This window comes from Chiroxiphia lanceolata, chromosome 9, assembly GCF_009829145.1.
Source record: "Chiroxiphia lanceolata isolate bChiLan1 chromosome 9, bChiLan1.pri, whole genome shotgun sequence".
Taxonomy (NCBI): Eukaryota; Metazoa; Chordata; class Aves; order Passeriformes; family Pipridae; genus Chiroxiphia; species Chiroxiphia lanceolata.
This window is the reverse complement of record NC_045645.1, coordinates 16,531,878-16,546,778: the sequence shown is the minus strand read 5'-3', so window position 1 is coordinate 16,546,778 and position 14,901 is coordinate 16,531,878. Positions and strand designations below refer to the sequence as shown.

At 42.2% G+C, this 14,901-nt stretch overlaps 1 protein-coding gene across 2 annotated transcripts in view; it reads left to right on the top strand.

Annotated features, from left to right (window-relative positions):
- The window catches only part of ZNF644 (zinc finger protein 644), a 76,745-nt gene that overhangs the window by 5,257 nt on the left and 56,587 nt on the right, over nt 1-14,901 (top strand). Inside the window, exon 1 of one of the 2 annotated variants that reach the window (XM_032695865.1) lies at nt 3,354-3,400. The exons of the other annotated variant lie outside the window; for it this stretch is intronic. Within the exon in view, the coding sequence (XP_032551756.1) occupies nt 3,369-3,400 (32 nt within the window). The 5' untranslated portion in view covers nt 3,354-3,368. Of the gene's footprint in view, nt 1-3,353; nt 3,401-14,901 lie in introns of those variants that run through there. 2 annotated transcript variants of the gene reach the window in all.

The following is a 14,901-nucleotide window of genomic DNA, read 5'->3' as shown; positions in this document are numbered from 1 at the left end:
GAACTTTTAGCTTTGTTTAGTACTTAGATGCAGAGTGATCTCTGGATCCCTTGTTTGCTGCTTCAGTGTGAGAACAGAAGGAACAAAAATTCAAAAGTTGCAGGACTAGAAAGGACCTGTGCAGCCCTAGGGAAAGGGCAGTTTGCCATGTAAGCAAAGCAAAAAACCAAATTAACAAAATCTGAGCCCAGCCACAAAACCAGTCTGTCCCCAGCCTATGGGCAGTTGGGGGAAGTCCTTTCCTCCTTCCCACCCTCTCTACAATCTGTTTCAACTCACCATTGTGCTCAGTAGCTGTAGAGCTGGCAGAAATGGATGTGTGCCTGAAATACCACCAAGAGTGAAAGGCCAAGCTGGCACACCTGTGGTGTAAGGGGAGAGGAGTTCTGCTCCTGTGAGAAGCCAGGAGTTATGTGAATGCTTTAATCCAGCCCTGATCTCTGTGGCTGATACAGACAAAGGGAGCATTTGTGTGCTGAGGTGGGTGGCCGAGTTGGATGAGGGAACAGATCCAACTGCAAGCTCCACACTGCCTCATCAGGCCAACCCGAATACCAGTATTGACGCAAAGGAGGGAGTTGCTGGGGCAGGAAGGGAAGATGGGCTGACACAGACTGAGCAATGTCACCACAGGGTCAGTGAAGAGTGAGGCTCTTGGTGCATGAGTCTCTTCCTGGTGCCTGGTTTTAGGATGTGGATGGCACTGCTGTGCCTGTGAGGTCTGTACCTGTCAGTTGATGCCCAGGGTAAATCTGTGCCCGTGTGTTAAAGCAGCATTAGACGACAGACCCATCCCTTCATTTTGCTTGTGCTCCCTGCTGGAATGTTTTCACTAGGAAAGCTCTCATTCTCAGCCCTGTGTTAGACAGGGGCAGATGGGCTCATAGTTGCAGCTCTGACTGGGTTAAAGGATGGCCTTGGGCAGCAGCAGGAATTCTGAAAGCCCCTGCAGGCTGCATCTCCTGGCACAGAATCCCTTCGCCCTTGGCCCTCCTCGGCTGCAGTGCAGGAGGCAGCCAGCATTGCCCGGATGGTAGTTTTAACTCTTTGTTACCTAAAATTCAGACAGTGTCAAAGCAACACAGCAGTAAATAAACCACTGGCCTCTTTCTACAGTCACATCCCTTGTGCTGCCACTGCTACTAGTGTTAATAATGTTGTGTGCAATTTCCCAAGCATAGACTGGGAATTGGGGAGTGTAAAGTGTGCCTCAAGGGGCTGGTAGCAGCAGTGAGTGTTTGAGGCTGGATAATACCCACTGGTGCTGCATGAACTTACTGTCAGATAACTCTGTGTAGATAGCGTTTAGCCTTGGTCAACAGTATGACTGTAAACTGAAGCAAATAGCTCTGTCCTGATTACGTTTTCTAGAGGGGATGATGCAGAAGGACATTGAATTAAAAATTAGCTTTGAAATGAGCTCAAAGCTTTTTACCAACCACTTCGAACTTTAAAATATCTGACATTAACAAAGTAACTTTTTTGAAGTAATAGTAAACTGCCATCTGCTGGTAAAACAGTAATGCACATAATGAACACGCAGACTTATAAAGTGATAATTATTTTGTATTTGACATGCAACAGTCAAATATATACATGACAGGGAAGCTGCATATATTTATTTTACTGGTGTTTTTTATTTCCATTTGCATTTTCATATAGAATATGCTAAACAGATGCCTATAACATAACTAACTTTAATGACAAGCGCAGAAAATCAGACAATGAGAATAAAGAATGAGGACTAATAAAAGCAGATGAGCGATCAGGATGATGACAGCTTCCAAATGTGTCCTATTTACATTGCTAATAATGAATCACAAGCATTTCCTTTTTTGTTCCCCCCCACATTAGACCCTCCTGTATGACCAGAATTGTAGCACTGAGAAACATTTTCTGGCATCTTCAGTTTGATATGTGTGTGTGTGTGTGTGTGTGTGTGTGTGTATGGTTCCTTATGCAAGCTTGTAAATAGGAACTGGGTCTTTAATTGTTCCTGATTTAAGTAGGTCATCTTTGCCAATACACGAATCTTTTGTTTCTTGTAAGCCAGGTCAGCTACTGAAAGGATATGGAAAATATTTACTACACAAATATGACATGAGAAAATAATTTCACAAATTATATGGCATTACACAACCAGTTTCCATACATCACAGGTATGATGAGTATACTACAGGGGAGAGACTATCAGATTTCATGTTTGTATGGTGCGTACCAAGTAGGTGTACTGAGCATAACTGGGTCCCTGAGGTGCTGCTGCACTATAAATAGTGATATTAGTGTGAATTACCTCCGATGCAAACATCAGGCCACTGGCCCTTTTCAGATGCATGCGGTTTTCTTTATAATTGTGGTTATTCCAAACATAGCCTATTGTTTTAGCAAACTGATCTTCTCATAGGAAATGTTTAAAATGGGCAAAGAGAAAATAGGTCAGTTCTTCCTTTGAAATCAGAGAGAAGTGTGTATTTGTAATATTTCCCAAGCTTATTTCCTTGGAGTGGGTTTGGCAGGTATGAGAGGAAGTTAAAGATTTATTTTTGGTGCTATGTACCACATGTCATACCTGCTCTTCTGAGACAGTTGCTTTTATCTCCAGCAGTACCTGCTCTAGTAGCAATGAAAAAGTGACTTGAATCCCATTTAAAGCATGTAGTGTGCACTGTTCATGTGCCACTAAAGGAAAGGGAAGGCTTGTTTGGGAGACTCCAGGCAGAGTCTTTATGAGTCATCGTAAAGCAAACATGTTTGCATCCCTCTCAGCAGTGTTTTTGGCTCTGAAGATGTGGTGAATTAATGTGCCCAGCTCCAGGGCTTGTGACCCCAGCAGACACTGAAGGGCTACAAAGATGTCCAGTTTGGAGTGCCATTGTATTTAAAGGGTCTCTGCACATGGCTCTTTTTGTAGCATCCAGGTGGTTCCTTGTACAGGACCATTTCTGGGAATTTGTGGCGCTGTGCATGCTCCATTCACAGAGGTCTTAATCAAATGCTGTTCAGTGTCTTGCCTGAAAAGAGTCCTGTTTGATGGCAGAGGACCATTAATAATATAGTGCCAAATCCTCAGCTCAGGAAAACACCACAGCTTTTTTGACTTTTAATCTGCGGAGGATCTAGCCTGTAGTGAATGGTCACAGAGCAGGGACACTCTGCGCTGGGTCCTGTTTACTGAAATGCTCCAATAGCAACAAAACATGTTCAAATGGAAACAGAGCCAGGGGAACAGCGGTGCCCATGGATACCTGTTAACCGGTGGGAGCTGAAGCACACAGTTACCATCAAAGACACTCCTGCCCTCTGCTTTGCTCTGCAGCACTTCAGTCTCCCTGCTAAAGGGACTCTGCCTTCCAGCTGAAGAGTGACTGATGGTTGAAATAACAGTCCCAGTTTATTCCAGGTATGCCACTGACCTGCATGACCTGTAGGAAGGATAAGGTAAAGGCAATCAAAGCAGCACACTCCTGTAGCCTCTAAGGGCTGTAAAATTGGAAACATGGGAAACGTGAAATGAGGATGAGGGTTCACTGTTACCTGCTAATAGGCTAAATCAGGAGTTTAGTGAGACTGAGATTTGACCCAACAAGAGAAAGGAGATGAGTAAGAAATGATCAAAAGATAAAGCTGGTATTTCCTTCATGTTATGCTAGAATCACTCTGTTCAAAAAGTCTCTCGAACCATGGAGAGCTGGGGCGGGCAGGGGTGAAGAGGTGGGTTATGGTGATGGAAGGGTATTGTCATTACATAAATTGAAGCAGTTCAAGTCTGTTTAACTGTTTAGTGCCATATCCCATTTGTCTTTTCTGAGATTACTTTGCAGTGGAATGGAGGAAATTTTGCTGACAGCACAACTGATTGTTTAGTTGTTTCTTTTCTCTTTTCTTTCCAGAAAATTAGGCACTGTGTCCTGCCTATGCTATGTTCGAGGTTTGGCAAAGGGCTTTTGATGGGTTTGCCATCCTTTTGGCCAACACTTAATCCCGTTTCTATTTCGTACTATCCCTCCTGTACTCAAATGCAGTGGTCAGACTAAGTAACAATAAAGCTACTAGTGATTTACCAAGGAGCAGGAATACCCTTAGTCTGTGGCCAGTTTCTAGCAAAGTGTTATTCTCAAGATGGATTCAAGTTCTTGTGTTTGCAAGGATTACTGCATGGTGGACTCAGAAACGATGCCTAGCAGTTAAGTGCTGTTCAGAAAGCAATATAACATTCACTTTAAAAATCAAGAAGCATGAAATAGATACTATTTCACTGGCATGGGAAGCAGGGAATACTAGGAGAATCATGAAATGGCTGCACATTGTTAGTCTCTGTGAATATAATGACATTTGGAGACCTCTGGTATTCATTTGAAATAAACAATGAAATAAGACTCATGTGCTATATGCTTGTCAAATCCAGGCCTAGTGATCAGCTAATATGCTTATCAGCCAGGCAGTGTACATGAAGATACTCTGCTTTCACACTGTCTGCTGATTGGATTTGGGCCCGTGAAGAAGGCAGGTGATTAATCTGCAGGGGTTTATTTTTTCTGAACTGTTAATGTCCTCTGTTTCAGAGCAACAGCCCGTGGCTCATTAAGCAGGGAAGATTTGAACACAAGTGTGAAGGGCAGCACACAAAGATTCTCTATAAATCTCTTGTTTGAGCCTTAGGGGGTAGAAAAATTAAGTACTGGAGAAAGTTTGTCCTGTGCTGGAGCAGAACCGGTACTCTCTGAAAAGCAAAGGTACTGTTAGAAAATCTGTGTGTATTTCAGTCAATTGGGATAAAATCTAAAGCCACAATGCTCTTGTAAGGTGGTAGTGGACACTTGGTACTAGCCCAGAAATGCACAGCTGCCACTTCAGCTGACCTGCTGTGAGAGCCATGCTCTTCTTAAGTCTTTTGCTCCATTTCTTTGGTGATTACATCTCACTCTTGCTGTGTTCTTCCCACCTGTACTGTTGTGTACTCTGGCATCTAATGCTGAGAAAGCAAATGTGGCTGCTGAGCCCAACTGGCTCAACAGAAATGCAACAGGGGAAATGAATACTTAGGCTGAAAGATTTTGCAATATTAGATTAATCTTACGGTGATCATCTTGAGGTTATTAGCCGCCATTTATAGTCTGTTGTACCTGTTTATAAAATATTGTCATCAACTGAAATATTTGAAAACATGTTGATTTTGGAAGAGTATTTTTCTGACAGTATGGTGATAGGTGAGCATTAATTTATTAACCCTAGTTACTGTCTTGAGAAATAGGGAAGTATTTCAGTGCTGTTTTTACAGACTGAGAAATGTAAGGCTCAGATGTATACCTTTAGATCTGCATACTCCAGTGCCTGCTAATTAGCATTTGGCCCTGCTTGCTTTCACTTAAGTCTTTTCCTCACCTGAATTCTGGATCGTGGAGCAGCTGTGTCCTACACAGCTCCTGGTACCTCTCTGATTGCATCCTGTGAGCAAGTCCATGCTGGGAGGGAGGGTAGCAGTGAGGGTGGGTTATTGTGAAAAAGGGGCAAGGAAGATAAGTGAATGACCATCTTGCTTCAGGCTGTAAGAAGGATGTACCAAGCTCCTATTTTGACCCTGGGAACCAGAAAAGAAGAGTGGCTATACAGAAGGGAGCAGACTGAGGCTCTGTGCTTCCATTCACAAATGTTCAGATCAGACAAGAGAAGACAGTAAGCCAATATTGGGAATACAGACAAAATCATGGGCCCAGTCTAATAATTCATTGGCTCCAGGAACAGAAGACTGTTGTAAACTATTGTAATTATCATGGGCAACAAGGTCATTGGAAACAGGAGTGCCCCGTATAATAAAACAAAACAAGCCTCCCAAAAAGACTTCTCAGTCCTACAGTGCAATCTTTCCCTGCTCTATGTGCTGCTCTAAATGTAACTGTTATATTATGAGATATTTACCCACAAGCTGGACTTCTGCTGTGCTGTGGAATGCAGTGACAATGGGGAAGGATTGGGAATGCTTGTGAGAAGGGAGAGCAAGCAGATTTCAAGGGTTTCTGGGCTTTGCTTTCTGCTGAACCTCTTCTGGGTGTTTTTTTTTCTTTATTTTTCTCCCCTTTTATGCTTTAAAGTTCTACTATAAACAATTAGAGGAAATTTAGCCATAATACTGCCTGTGGAGGCTAGGAAAGTAAGAATACATTCTACATCACCACTTTCCTTTGTTTGTCTTTTTTATCTTGTTTATCTTTGATCAACTGCAGATGAAATAACCAGCTAACTGATTTCCCATACAGGGCTGCCACTCATGCTGATGAAACTCTGCTGACATGGGAGTATGCTCTGTAGCAGTCTAGCAGTATCCATTTCTTATTCCAATACACTGACAGGTCACTCAGGGAGACTAAAAACTCTATTCTGACACGGAAAAGAAACTGCAATTTCAATTTTGTTTTGATTTGAAATTTTCCAGCTACCTATCAAGATCAAATCCTTGAACTATTTACTTAGAGTAACTGAAATACCCCTATTTGAAATACTGGATATACAAGATTTAGCCATTAAAGAGTTGGGGTAAAATTAAAATCCCCTTCAATAATAACTAAAGTCAGAGAAAATCTTTCAAGAAAATTAAACACTTGATCAAAAAGAGAGACGGGTTATTGTCGAGAGCATAAAGATTAAACAGGAGAGTTGTCTCAGAGAATAACCATCAATGGTAAGTAGCAGGCAGTTAATAATATCCCCTCAGGGATCTTCTTTTACTCGTGTAGGTTTTTGGACAAATACAGTATTACATTTCTTATAGTTTAAGTGTGAAAGAGCTTCATGTCATCCAGAGTAGCAATAAAACTTCAGTGGAATAAGGACAACTAGAGAGGTAGGGAAGGGGTGGCCCAGAAGATGAAACAACAGGAAATCAGTGACAGTTTTTCCACATAACTCTCCTTTTTAACACCCAGATTCTGAGACATCTTTTCAGTCTCTCTGACATGCCTATTTTTGCATATCCACAGCACTGTTCAGTGCTGAGATTTTATGGTATTGGCCCTCAATATGGAAATGAAGAAAAGACCAAGTAGACTAAGAGTGTGATTCCATGTTGTAATTAAGAACTAGTTTAAAGCTTGATCATGCAAATGATTGAGTTGGCAGAATTAAAGGGATGGTAGTCTGTAGCCATGGAAAGGCACATAGGGTGGGAAGGGTGGGGGCAGGAGGGTCTGGAGAACCTCTCAAGCCAGCTCTGCAGCTGGAGAAACTGTAACATGAGACGGCTCCCTTGATCTCTCATTTTTCTTCCCTTATTCTGTCCTCCTATGTAATTACAATAATAAATCTTTTTGTTCCTTAACCATCTTGTAGCCATTGCAAACATTTAAGAATTAATGCAATTCTCACACATGATGCACGTGTTCTTCATGTCCCCTTGTGTCCCTCCATTTATTCATTTATCATGTACACACAAAATTCTCATAAAATATTAATCTGAAAGACAAATCTCTCTCTGCATCCTGGGAGCATTTGCATATAGCAATGTTAACGAGAGTATTAATTCTGCATGCACAGTCTGTGGACTGCACATAGGGCCAAATCTCTCTCGGCAACTAGGCTGAAATCAGTGACAATTTCAGAAAGATTGTTTTTGTATTAAAAATTCTGAGTGGAAAGCGACTGTTTCTTAGAAGAGAAATGTTGTCTTTAAAATCAAACAAGAGGATTTGAAGCTTAGTTTTCAGTTTTTTCTTCTAAGAATTCCTCTGTAAAAGGAATTTTATACTGCTCTGGGTTTCTGCTCAATAGTTTCTAACAGATCAGTACAGTCTAGAAACAAAAGGATTTAATTTTTTTAACAGCGCTGTAATCCATGGGGAATCTGAACATTTCTTTTGCCTTCCTTCCTTGGGAACATCAGGAGTAGCTACACTTCTGCCAGTTGGGGCAGAATGTGCTGTTGCAGATGGACCAAAAATAATTCAGTTAGGCTGGAGAGAAGATCATTTTCTCTGGGCTAACAAAGAGTGAAAACTGTCTGAGCAGGCATTTGATGAAACAGAAATGCCAGGAGAATCTTCTGTGGTGGAGAAAATCTCTGTACCTCACTCCTGGCTGCAAGCACAGGGTAGGGTTGTCCTGCCTTCCACAGAGGCGAGAGCCCTAGGGAACCTTGGGGGCCTGTGGAAGCTTTGGGGAGTGGCTCTGGGGCAGGGACACATCTCTCACCTCTCATCTTTACTATGGAAGGAGAGAGGGAAGGGTCAGAGGGAGGGAACAATCTTGTCTAGCCTGATGGTCTGCCTTGGATCTTTCACCTTCCAAGGCAGCCTTAAGACAAAAAGTAGTACCAACAACGATAGATGGATTTGTTCTTTGTCTGCACCCAAATCCCACCAGACACAGAGACAGAAGGACGTGTTACATACAGCCCTTGCCCAGGTTCAGTGCATCCCCTAGCAAGTCATTTTATTCTCAGCGGTGGATTGTAAAGGGTTGTATTTCCCTCAGAAACTCTTGTCACTGGAGATTTCCAGAAGATTTTTACAGGGAAAGGCCCTGCAGCTGAAGTTGGACCTTTCCTTCTCCAGGGACAGTCTCTGGTGAGAGGCAGTTGCCAAAGAGGATCAGATCCCTGTTGCCAGGAGCTGCATGCCTTGGGGAAAGCTGGAGCTCTCAGTGGGTCCCTGGTTGCTTTTTCTGGATCTTGCAATGCTCTGTCTGCACTTGCAGAAAATCAGAACACTCACTCCATGTTTCAGGAACAATGTATTTTCAATTTGACTTTATTTCTATTCTGATATTCAAATTTTGATGTGAAAACAGGCAGTGCTTTACTGTCTACAGGAACAATGCTGTTGATCCCTCAGCTCCTAACTGTAAAGCCTTCCTTTGGGTACAAAGCTTCTAAAAACATTATAAATGAAGCATGTGAGACAACCTCCACAGCTGGAGTTAAGCACTTCCATGTGCTTGCTGAATTGGGGACCAAGTTGTTAGAAAGATCTTTTGGGACTCACTGGAGATCCATAAGAAATTGTCTTGACTTAACCAAACCATCGTATTTCTCTTAATCACTACTACTACTACATCATCTTTTTTCTTTCACTTCCTTCTTATTCATACTTAAATGAGAAACATCTGTTTCCATTTTTCACATTGTTCTGTTATGTGAGTAACGATATCAAGCATCTTTTTTTTTCCTGCACTGTGAAAGAATAAATTAGTGTTAAGTTTTGTGAAGTGCTTTAAAACACTAAACCAAAACATCTGTTTCAGCTGCAGGTCATTAAGATGAAAAATCCTAGTCTGTGTGCAGTGCAAAACGGCCAAAAAATTTATCAGCCCAAACACATTTCTTTACCTGTCTTTTACTATAACAACTGAAGATGGTGAAAAGACATTAAATCTTCTTCAGGGACGGAGCAGTTAAAAGTGCTCAGTGCAGTAATCCACACCAGTACCTTGTAGTAATGGATCCTCATCTGATCTGGAGATGCCTGGAGATTGCTCCAGTGTTCTAGTCTTCAAGCTTGGAGTCTCCTTGACCTCCACATCTTCCAGCTGGGCACAGCATTGTGCAGGGTTGCCCAATCCCCTACAGATGTCTGTGTTACTGAACTTCAGGTAAAAATCCCTCCACCTGCCCCCAATCATTTAAGATTTGGACGTGGTTTCCAGGGCAGAGTAAAACTCACCTGGCAAATCTACTTTACAGGTGGGCTGAGATACTCTTTACATGCCAAAGCCCAAATGTATGTTCCTTTGTTGATAATTATCTCCTTTGTAAAGCCCTTTGAGGTATAGAGATGAAAAGCTAACAGCTTTTCACCTGAGAGCTTGACTATTAATAAATAAAATAAATAAAATAATTAATATTAACAACGAGTGCATTCCCTGAATTCTGTAGGAAATGGCAAACCTTACAGGCAGGTCCTGGCAGGTAGGTAGTAATTTCCTCCTGCAAGAGGCTGGGTCCACCCTCTGTCTGTAATTAAAAGGTCCTTAGTGTAAAGGAGGTGTTCGGTATCTGGCAGGAACAGGCTCAAAAACTGGACGGGGCTTTTCTAGCATCTTAAGAGAAGATACTTGTTTGTTCTTCCAATTTGCCAAAGCAGCAGCCAGTGCAGTGTTGAGCAATTCTGTTGCGCTGTGCTCCCACCCTCCCTGCAGCAAATGAATGGGATGGTTTGGGGTGGTTAGCAGCCCCGTGCACTTTTTTAAAGAAGCACGGTGCCTCCCATTTCATTTAGCCCTCATTTTGTGAGGCAGGAGACTGCATATATATTGCTGCACTGAATCTCTTCACCTGCAGCTCTCCCCACCCCCAGCTTATGAGCATGATTTCCTTTTATGCACTGCTCTGTCACAGCTTGGCAAGTTTCCCAAGACAATCCATACCAGAAAGGAGAATATGGCTGCTGAGCCGCGTAGACAGGAGAAATGCCTTATGTAACAGATTCATTTAAATACTATGAAATGTTGAGACAGGCGAGACATAACTGAAAGCAAAATGCAAAATGCAGCCCTTAATCTCTAGCATCAGTTCTGCTTGCCCTCACCACCATCAGCATCTAATAGTCACTGCCTGTCTCCATTCACGTCTCCATCTTTTTCAAGAAAGTGCCTGCGGCAGAATGTACAAACAGCTTGGCAAGCGGTTTTAGGAGCAGGGGTTTTATTTTTTTTCCTTCTAATTCCTCATGAGCCTCATGAGCATTTTCCCACTAACATGCCTGTGGCATCATTAGGTGTTTAATGAGAGTGATGTTGCCTGAGTATTATTGTTTTTATCGCTCATTTTATTTTGACAAGTCTTCAGTTCTGTGGCAGTTTATAGTGTGCAGACTTCTTCTTCCTATATCTGACCTACAGGATTTGCAGAAATATTATCACAGAGGCATTGTCATAAAACCTGAAATAATAAATTGTCAACATTCAGTATGTTTGAATGCAATATGTGTTCAACACCACAGTAGTTTAATGACATCAATTAATTATTTTCATGTATTTCTTTTGTAATACTGAAGCACCAGGAATAGTCCAATAATGGCCATGTCTCAGATAGCAGTTCACTGCAATTCTGCACAAACAATCCTGTTTGGCTTCTTTTGGCAGTTCCCCAAAAGACTAGCTTGGACTCCAGTGGATAGAGGATCACAGTCTTGTTCCTCACATCCATAGTCTGGATCGTTATATGTTGTGCTCAGAGAAAAACTGCCAGCAGTGTACCTGCAGAAAACAAGGCTGCTGAAATTATAAGTCTTGAATAGACACATACAATGTCATTTTACCCCCTGAATTTTGTCTTCATGTTGACTGTGCTGCACCCATTTCTTTACTGATTAAATTAAAGGGATACAGGTTTTGTGTACAGACAAGACCATAATTTTTACTTAGGAAAATGCCATCTTCATATACCATATCATATGGATGAGCAATGCTGAGCAGTGCATTTATTGAACAGCTGTGTCTTATGCAAGAAAAACGGTCATATTTTTAACACACTAATGCCCATTAGGTTCTCACTTCTATATTATCTTTCAAGTAATGTTACCTGGTTTAGGCTGCCAGTGCAAGTTGTCTTATTGCCACAGTGGCAGAGCCTTTAAAACAACTAGCTGCTGTCAGGAATTTAACTTGCTTGCCTTTACTAAGGTTAGAAGGGTTACTGGGGAGGAGGACAGTGAAGGTACTCTTGATGCTTCCTTCTGCAATGTGCGTCCTGCATGACAGTAAAGGGGAACAAGCTGCACCTCTCTGCAGTCCCTTTTCTCCTCCCACTGCTGCAGCATGACTGCACAAACATTTTGCTTTTGGGATTCCCCATTGCTAGTTACATGCAGGAGACCCCAGAGGTCTATGCCTGTATTCCCAGCACAGACACAGGCAGTGGAGCTGCACAGCTCCAGGAGTAGATGATGTTAACAAAATGGTCATTGTATACATAGCTACTGTTTCAAATGTTCATATCCTGGCTTCCAACGACTCTATTTTTATGTCTTTGTTTATATTTAATAGCTGTTAGAGTGCTTAAATGGCTTTATTTTAGAAACCTTGACATTTCTTCTGCCAATACTGAAGCTGTAAAGATCAGAAACAAAGATGTGCCTTTTTACTCTGTTTCTTCTGATAGGTTTTGTCATTTGGCAACTGTTGTTCTATCAGACTTTGCAGAATTTGGACAGGATTCTGATCTCCTACAAAGTGACACACACACTTATTTAGAATGCAGGAGCAGGTTTGGGGCCTTTTTTCTGATTACACCATGCTGAGTGCCATGCATGAGCAATTAGAGTCTGTCTGTTATTATGTGACCAAACAGCTGCAGGAACTTCTAGTGCACGCTTTTAAATAGTAGTAAAATAAAAATCAAAACAATATTCCATGAAGCAGAATGTAAAGCACAGAGTCTCATTCTGCAAGTCTCCCAGGCTTTGGAAGAGAATGATGAAATCTGGACCATGCCAGTCTTCTTACACTTACAGTTCCACTGAGGTAAAATACAAAATAAGGAGAAATTTGGATTCTTCTACATGCTTTTTCATGATAGTTCCTTTTTCCATAGTCTTTTTTCAAACCCAGCCCAGTGTAAAAAAAAAAAAAAGAAAGAAAGTAATTTCTAAATTAAATCAAACACAAGACTTGAGTTTGTGAGGTTTTTTTGAGATGCCATGGTTAGGAGGCATTGCAAGTTGACATTGATACATACTACCTTTTATATTAGATTATTTTCCTTTTAAGTGTACAAGTAATCACTCACATGGCATTTCCAGTGGGGAACTCCCCAAGCCATTTAACTTTCCTGCTCCTACTGGGAAATGGGATTTGTTCAGTCAGCCTCCCCTCTCTGCAAGTAAAATATCCTCATCCTGCTCAGAACAAAGAACTGCCAAGTCTGGGGAGGCCAACTAGCTTTGTCCCTTCTGTCCAGTAGAAGTGCTCCTGTGCTACAATTCATCATGTGCCCTCTGGGCTCCCTGGGAATGCTTCAGCTAGGATGCGACAAGAAAATTGCTCAGAAGCCTTCTCAGTTTCCCGCACACATGCATATAACCTGGACCATCTCCACTCCTCAGTGCCTGGAGCACCCCTGTACCTGTCCTACTGAGCCATATGGCTTGGCCTTTACACTACAGCTCTGCACCTGTATGTGTCACACCCACCCACACCTGTTCAGCACCACCTGGCCATGTGACTCTCTGATTTACAGTGACATTATTCATCAACTCCCCAGTCCAGCCCCTTCCACCTGGCCCTGGGCTGCCATCTGCAAACAGTTTGGCTTTCTCACAGTCTTCCTTTATGTTTGGGAGGCCAAGCCTTTCTTGCATCTCTTAACCCAGAGGAGGATGAGCCACCTTCCTTCCCAGGAGGAAGAGTGACACCCCTCTCTGTATTGTTTGCAAAGCATAAGGAGAGCACTACAGATTCTGTTTCTGAAGTGAAGGCCTGAGTGGGTCATCTCAGAATGGACAGAGACATCAGAGATGCTGGCTATCCCGGGGAAGGAATCAACAGGCTGCTACAGCAAGATCAGAAAGGTAGTGACTGATGAGGCTTTTTACATAAAGGTGTGTGGGGGTGTAGGCTGTGGGTTGTATGTGGTACATGTATACTGATGTCACATGAGTAGTAGAAAGGCTCACATAGTATTCTGCTGCTGATGTGGGATAGATGTGCCTAAGAGACACAGAGATCTAACAAAGCATGTAGGAACAGCCCCTGTGCACCTACCGTGATTCCCAGCTCCCACCTTGATTCCCAACATCTCTGCATTCAGGAGCTCCCCCACTTGCTGTTGCCCCAGGCTGTACTTTACAGTCACCCTTTTCAGCAGGAGTATAAAAGGGCCAAAGTTAACATATGCCTGGGGTTAGAAATGGTGGCTCCGTGTCCTGAATGTTCACCATAATTTCCAGCCCTGGCCTCTTGTTAACATCAGGTATCATCAGCTTCCTGAACTACTATGAAGCACTATGATCTCCTGTTCCTGGGTCCTAGGCGGCAAAAGCAGTATGTTGTCTCAAATGACATTTTCAGCCTTTCTGCTCTCAGCAGGCTGCAGAGCTGTTTGATCAACACAAGCTTTGACAGTCAGGCATCATTAATTTTCCACAACCTACTAGAAACTCCAGAAAGGATGGGCTGTCACTGTTCCTTGTAGCCCTTGCTGGCCTGAACTGCCCTCTGCACTGTCCTGCTGCAGCACAGGAAAGCTGCATGCCTCAAGCCACTGGTCTCCTTCCTCGGGCCTGGGATTTAAATTCTGTCAGCTCTGCCAGGGAAAAAAAGGAATTCTCAATATGTAATTATTTCTTTTTAAAGGATGAGATAAACTGTAACGCATTAATGATGGAAGAGATCATACACAATTCAGGCTTAGTGAGTACCCATTGTCTTAAATTAATCCTAATAAGCACTGTTTTCCCCAGCATGTGCCATTTTAACAGTCACTGTGAAAAGCTGTGCTTCCTAATGTACTATCACAAATGTGATGACACCCTCCTCTTTTGGAAAGCATAATTGATAAAATGTGACAAAACCATGGTTATTGCTTATTCGTAAATAGGATACTTTAAAAAGTACTCTCACACTGATTGGGTTAAATGACTTGCTGATTAAGACATCTACATGAAATATTAAACCACCATTATCTGGCTCCTGTTAGGATTCAAGATCAGGATTCTCTTTTGTGCAGAGTAAGTAAAAACTATATTCTGCTGTTTTAAAGCAGAATATAAATGTGGTAAGTAAAAGCCAGAGGTATATTTGAATAACAATTCACATATAACTTCTTAAAAAGAAATTCTAATATGCTTGGGATGGAATTAGACACATTTGATACACTGATAGATTGGAGTGCTTCCTGGGAGTGTTCAGACATAGCTTCTTCTGCTGAAATTCCCAAAATTAAACTACTTTGCTGACTGTTTCTGCTTTACAGAT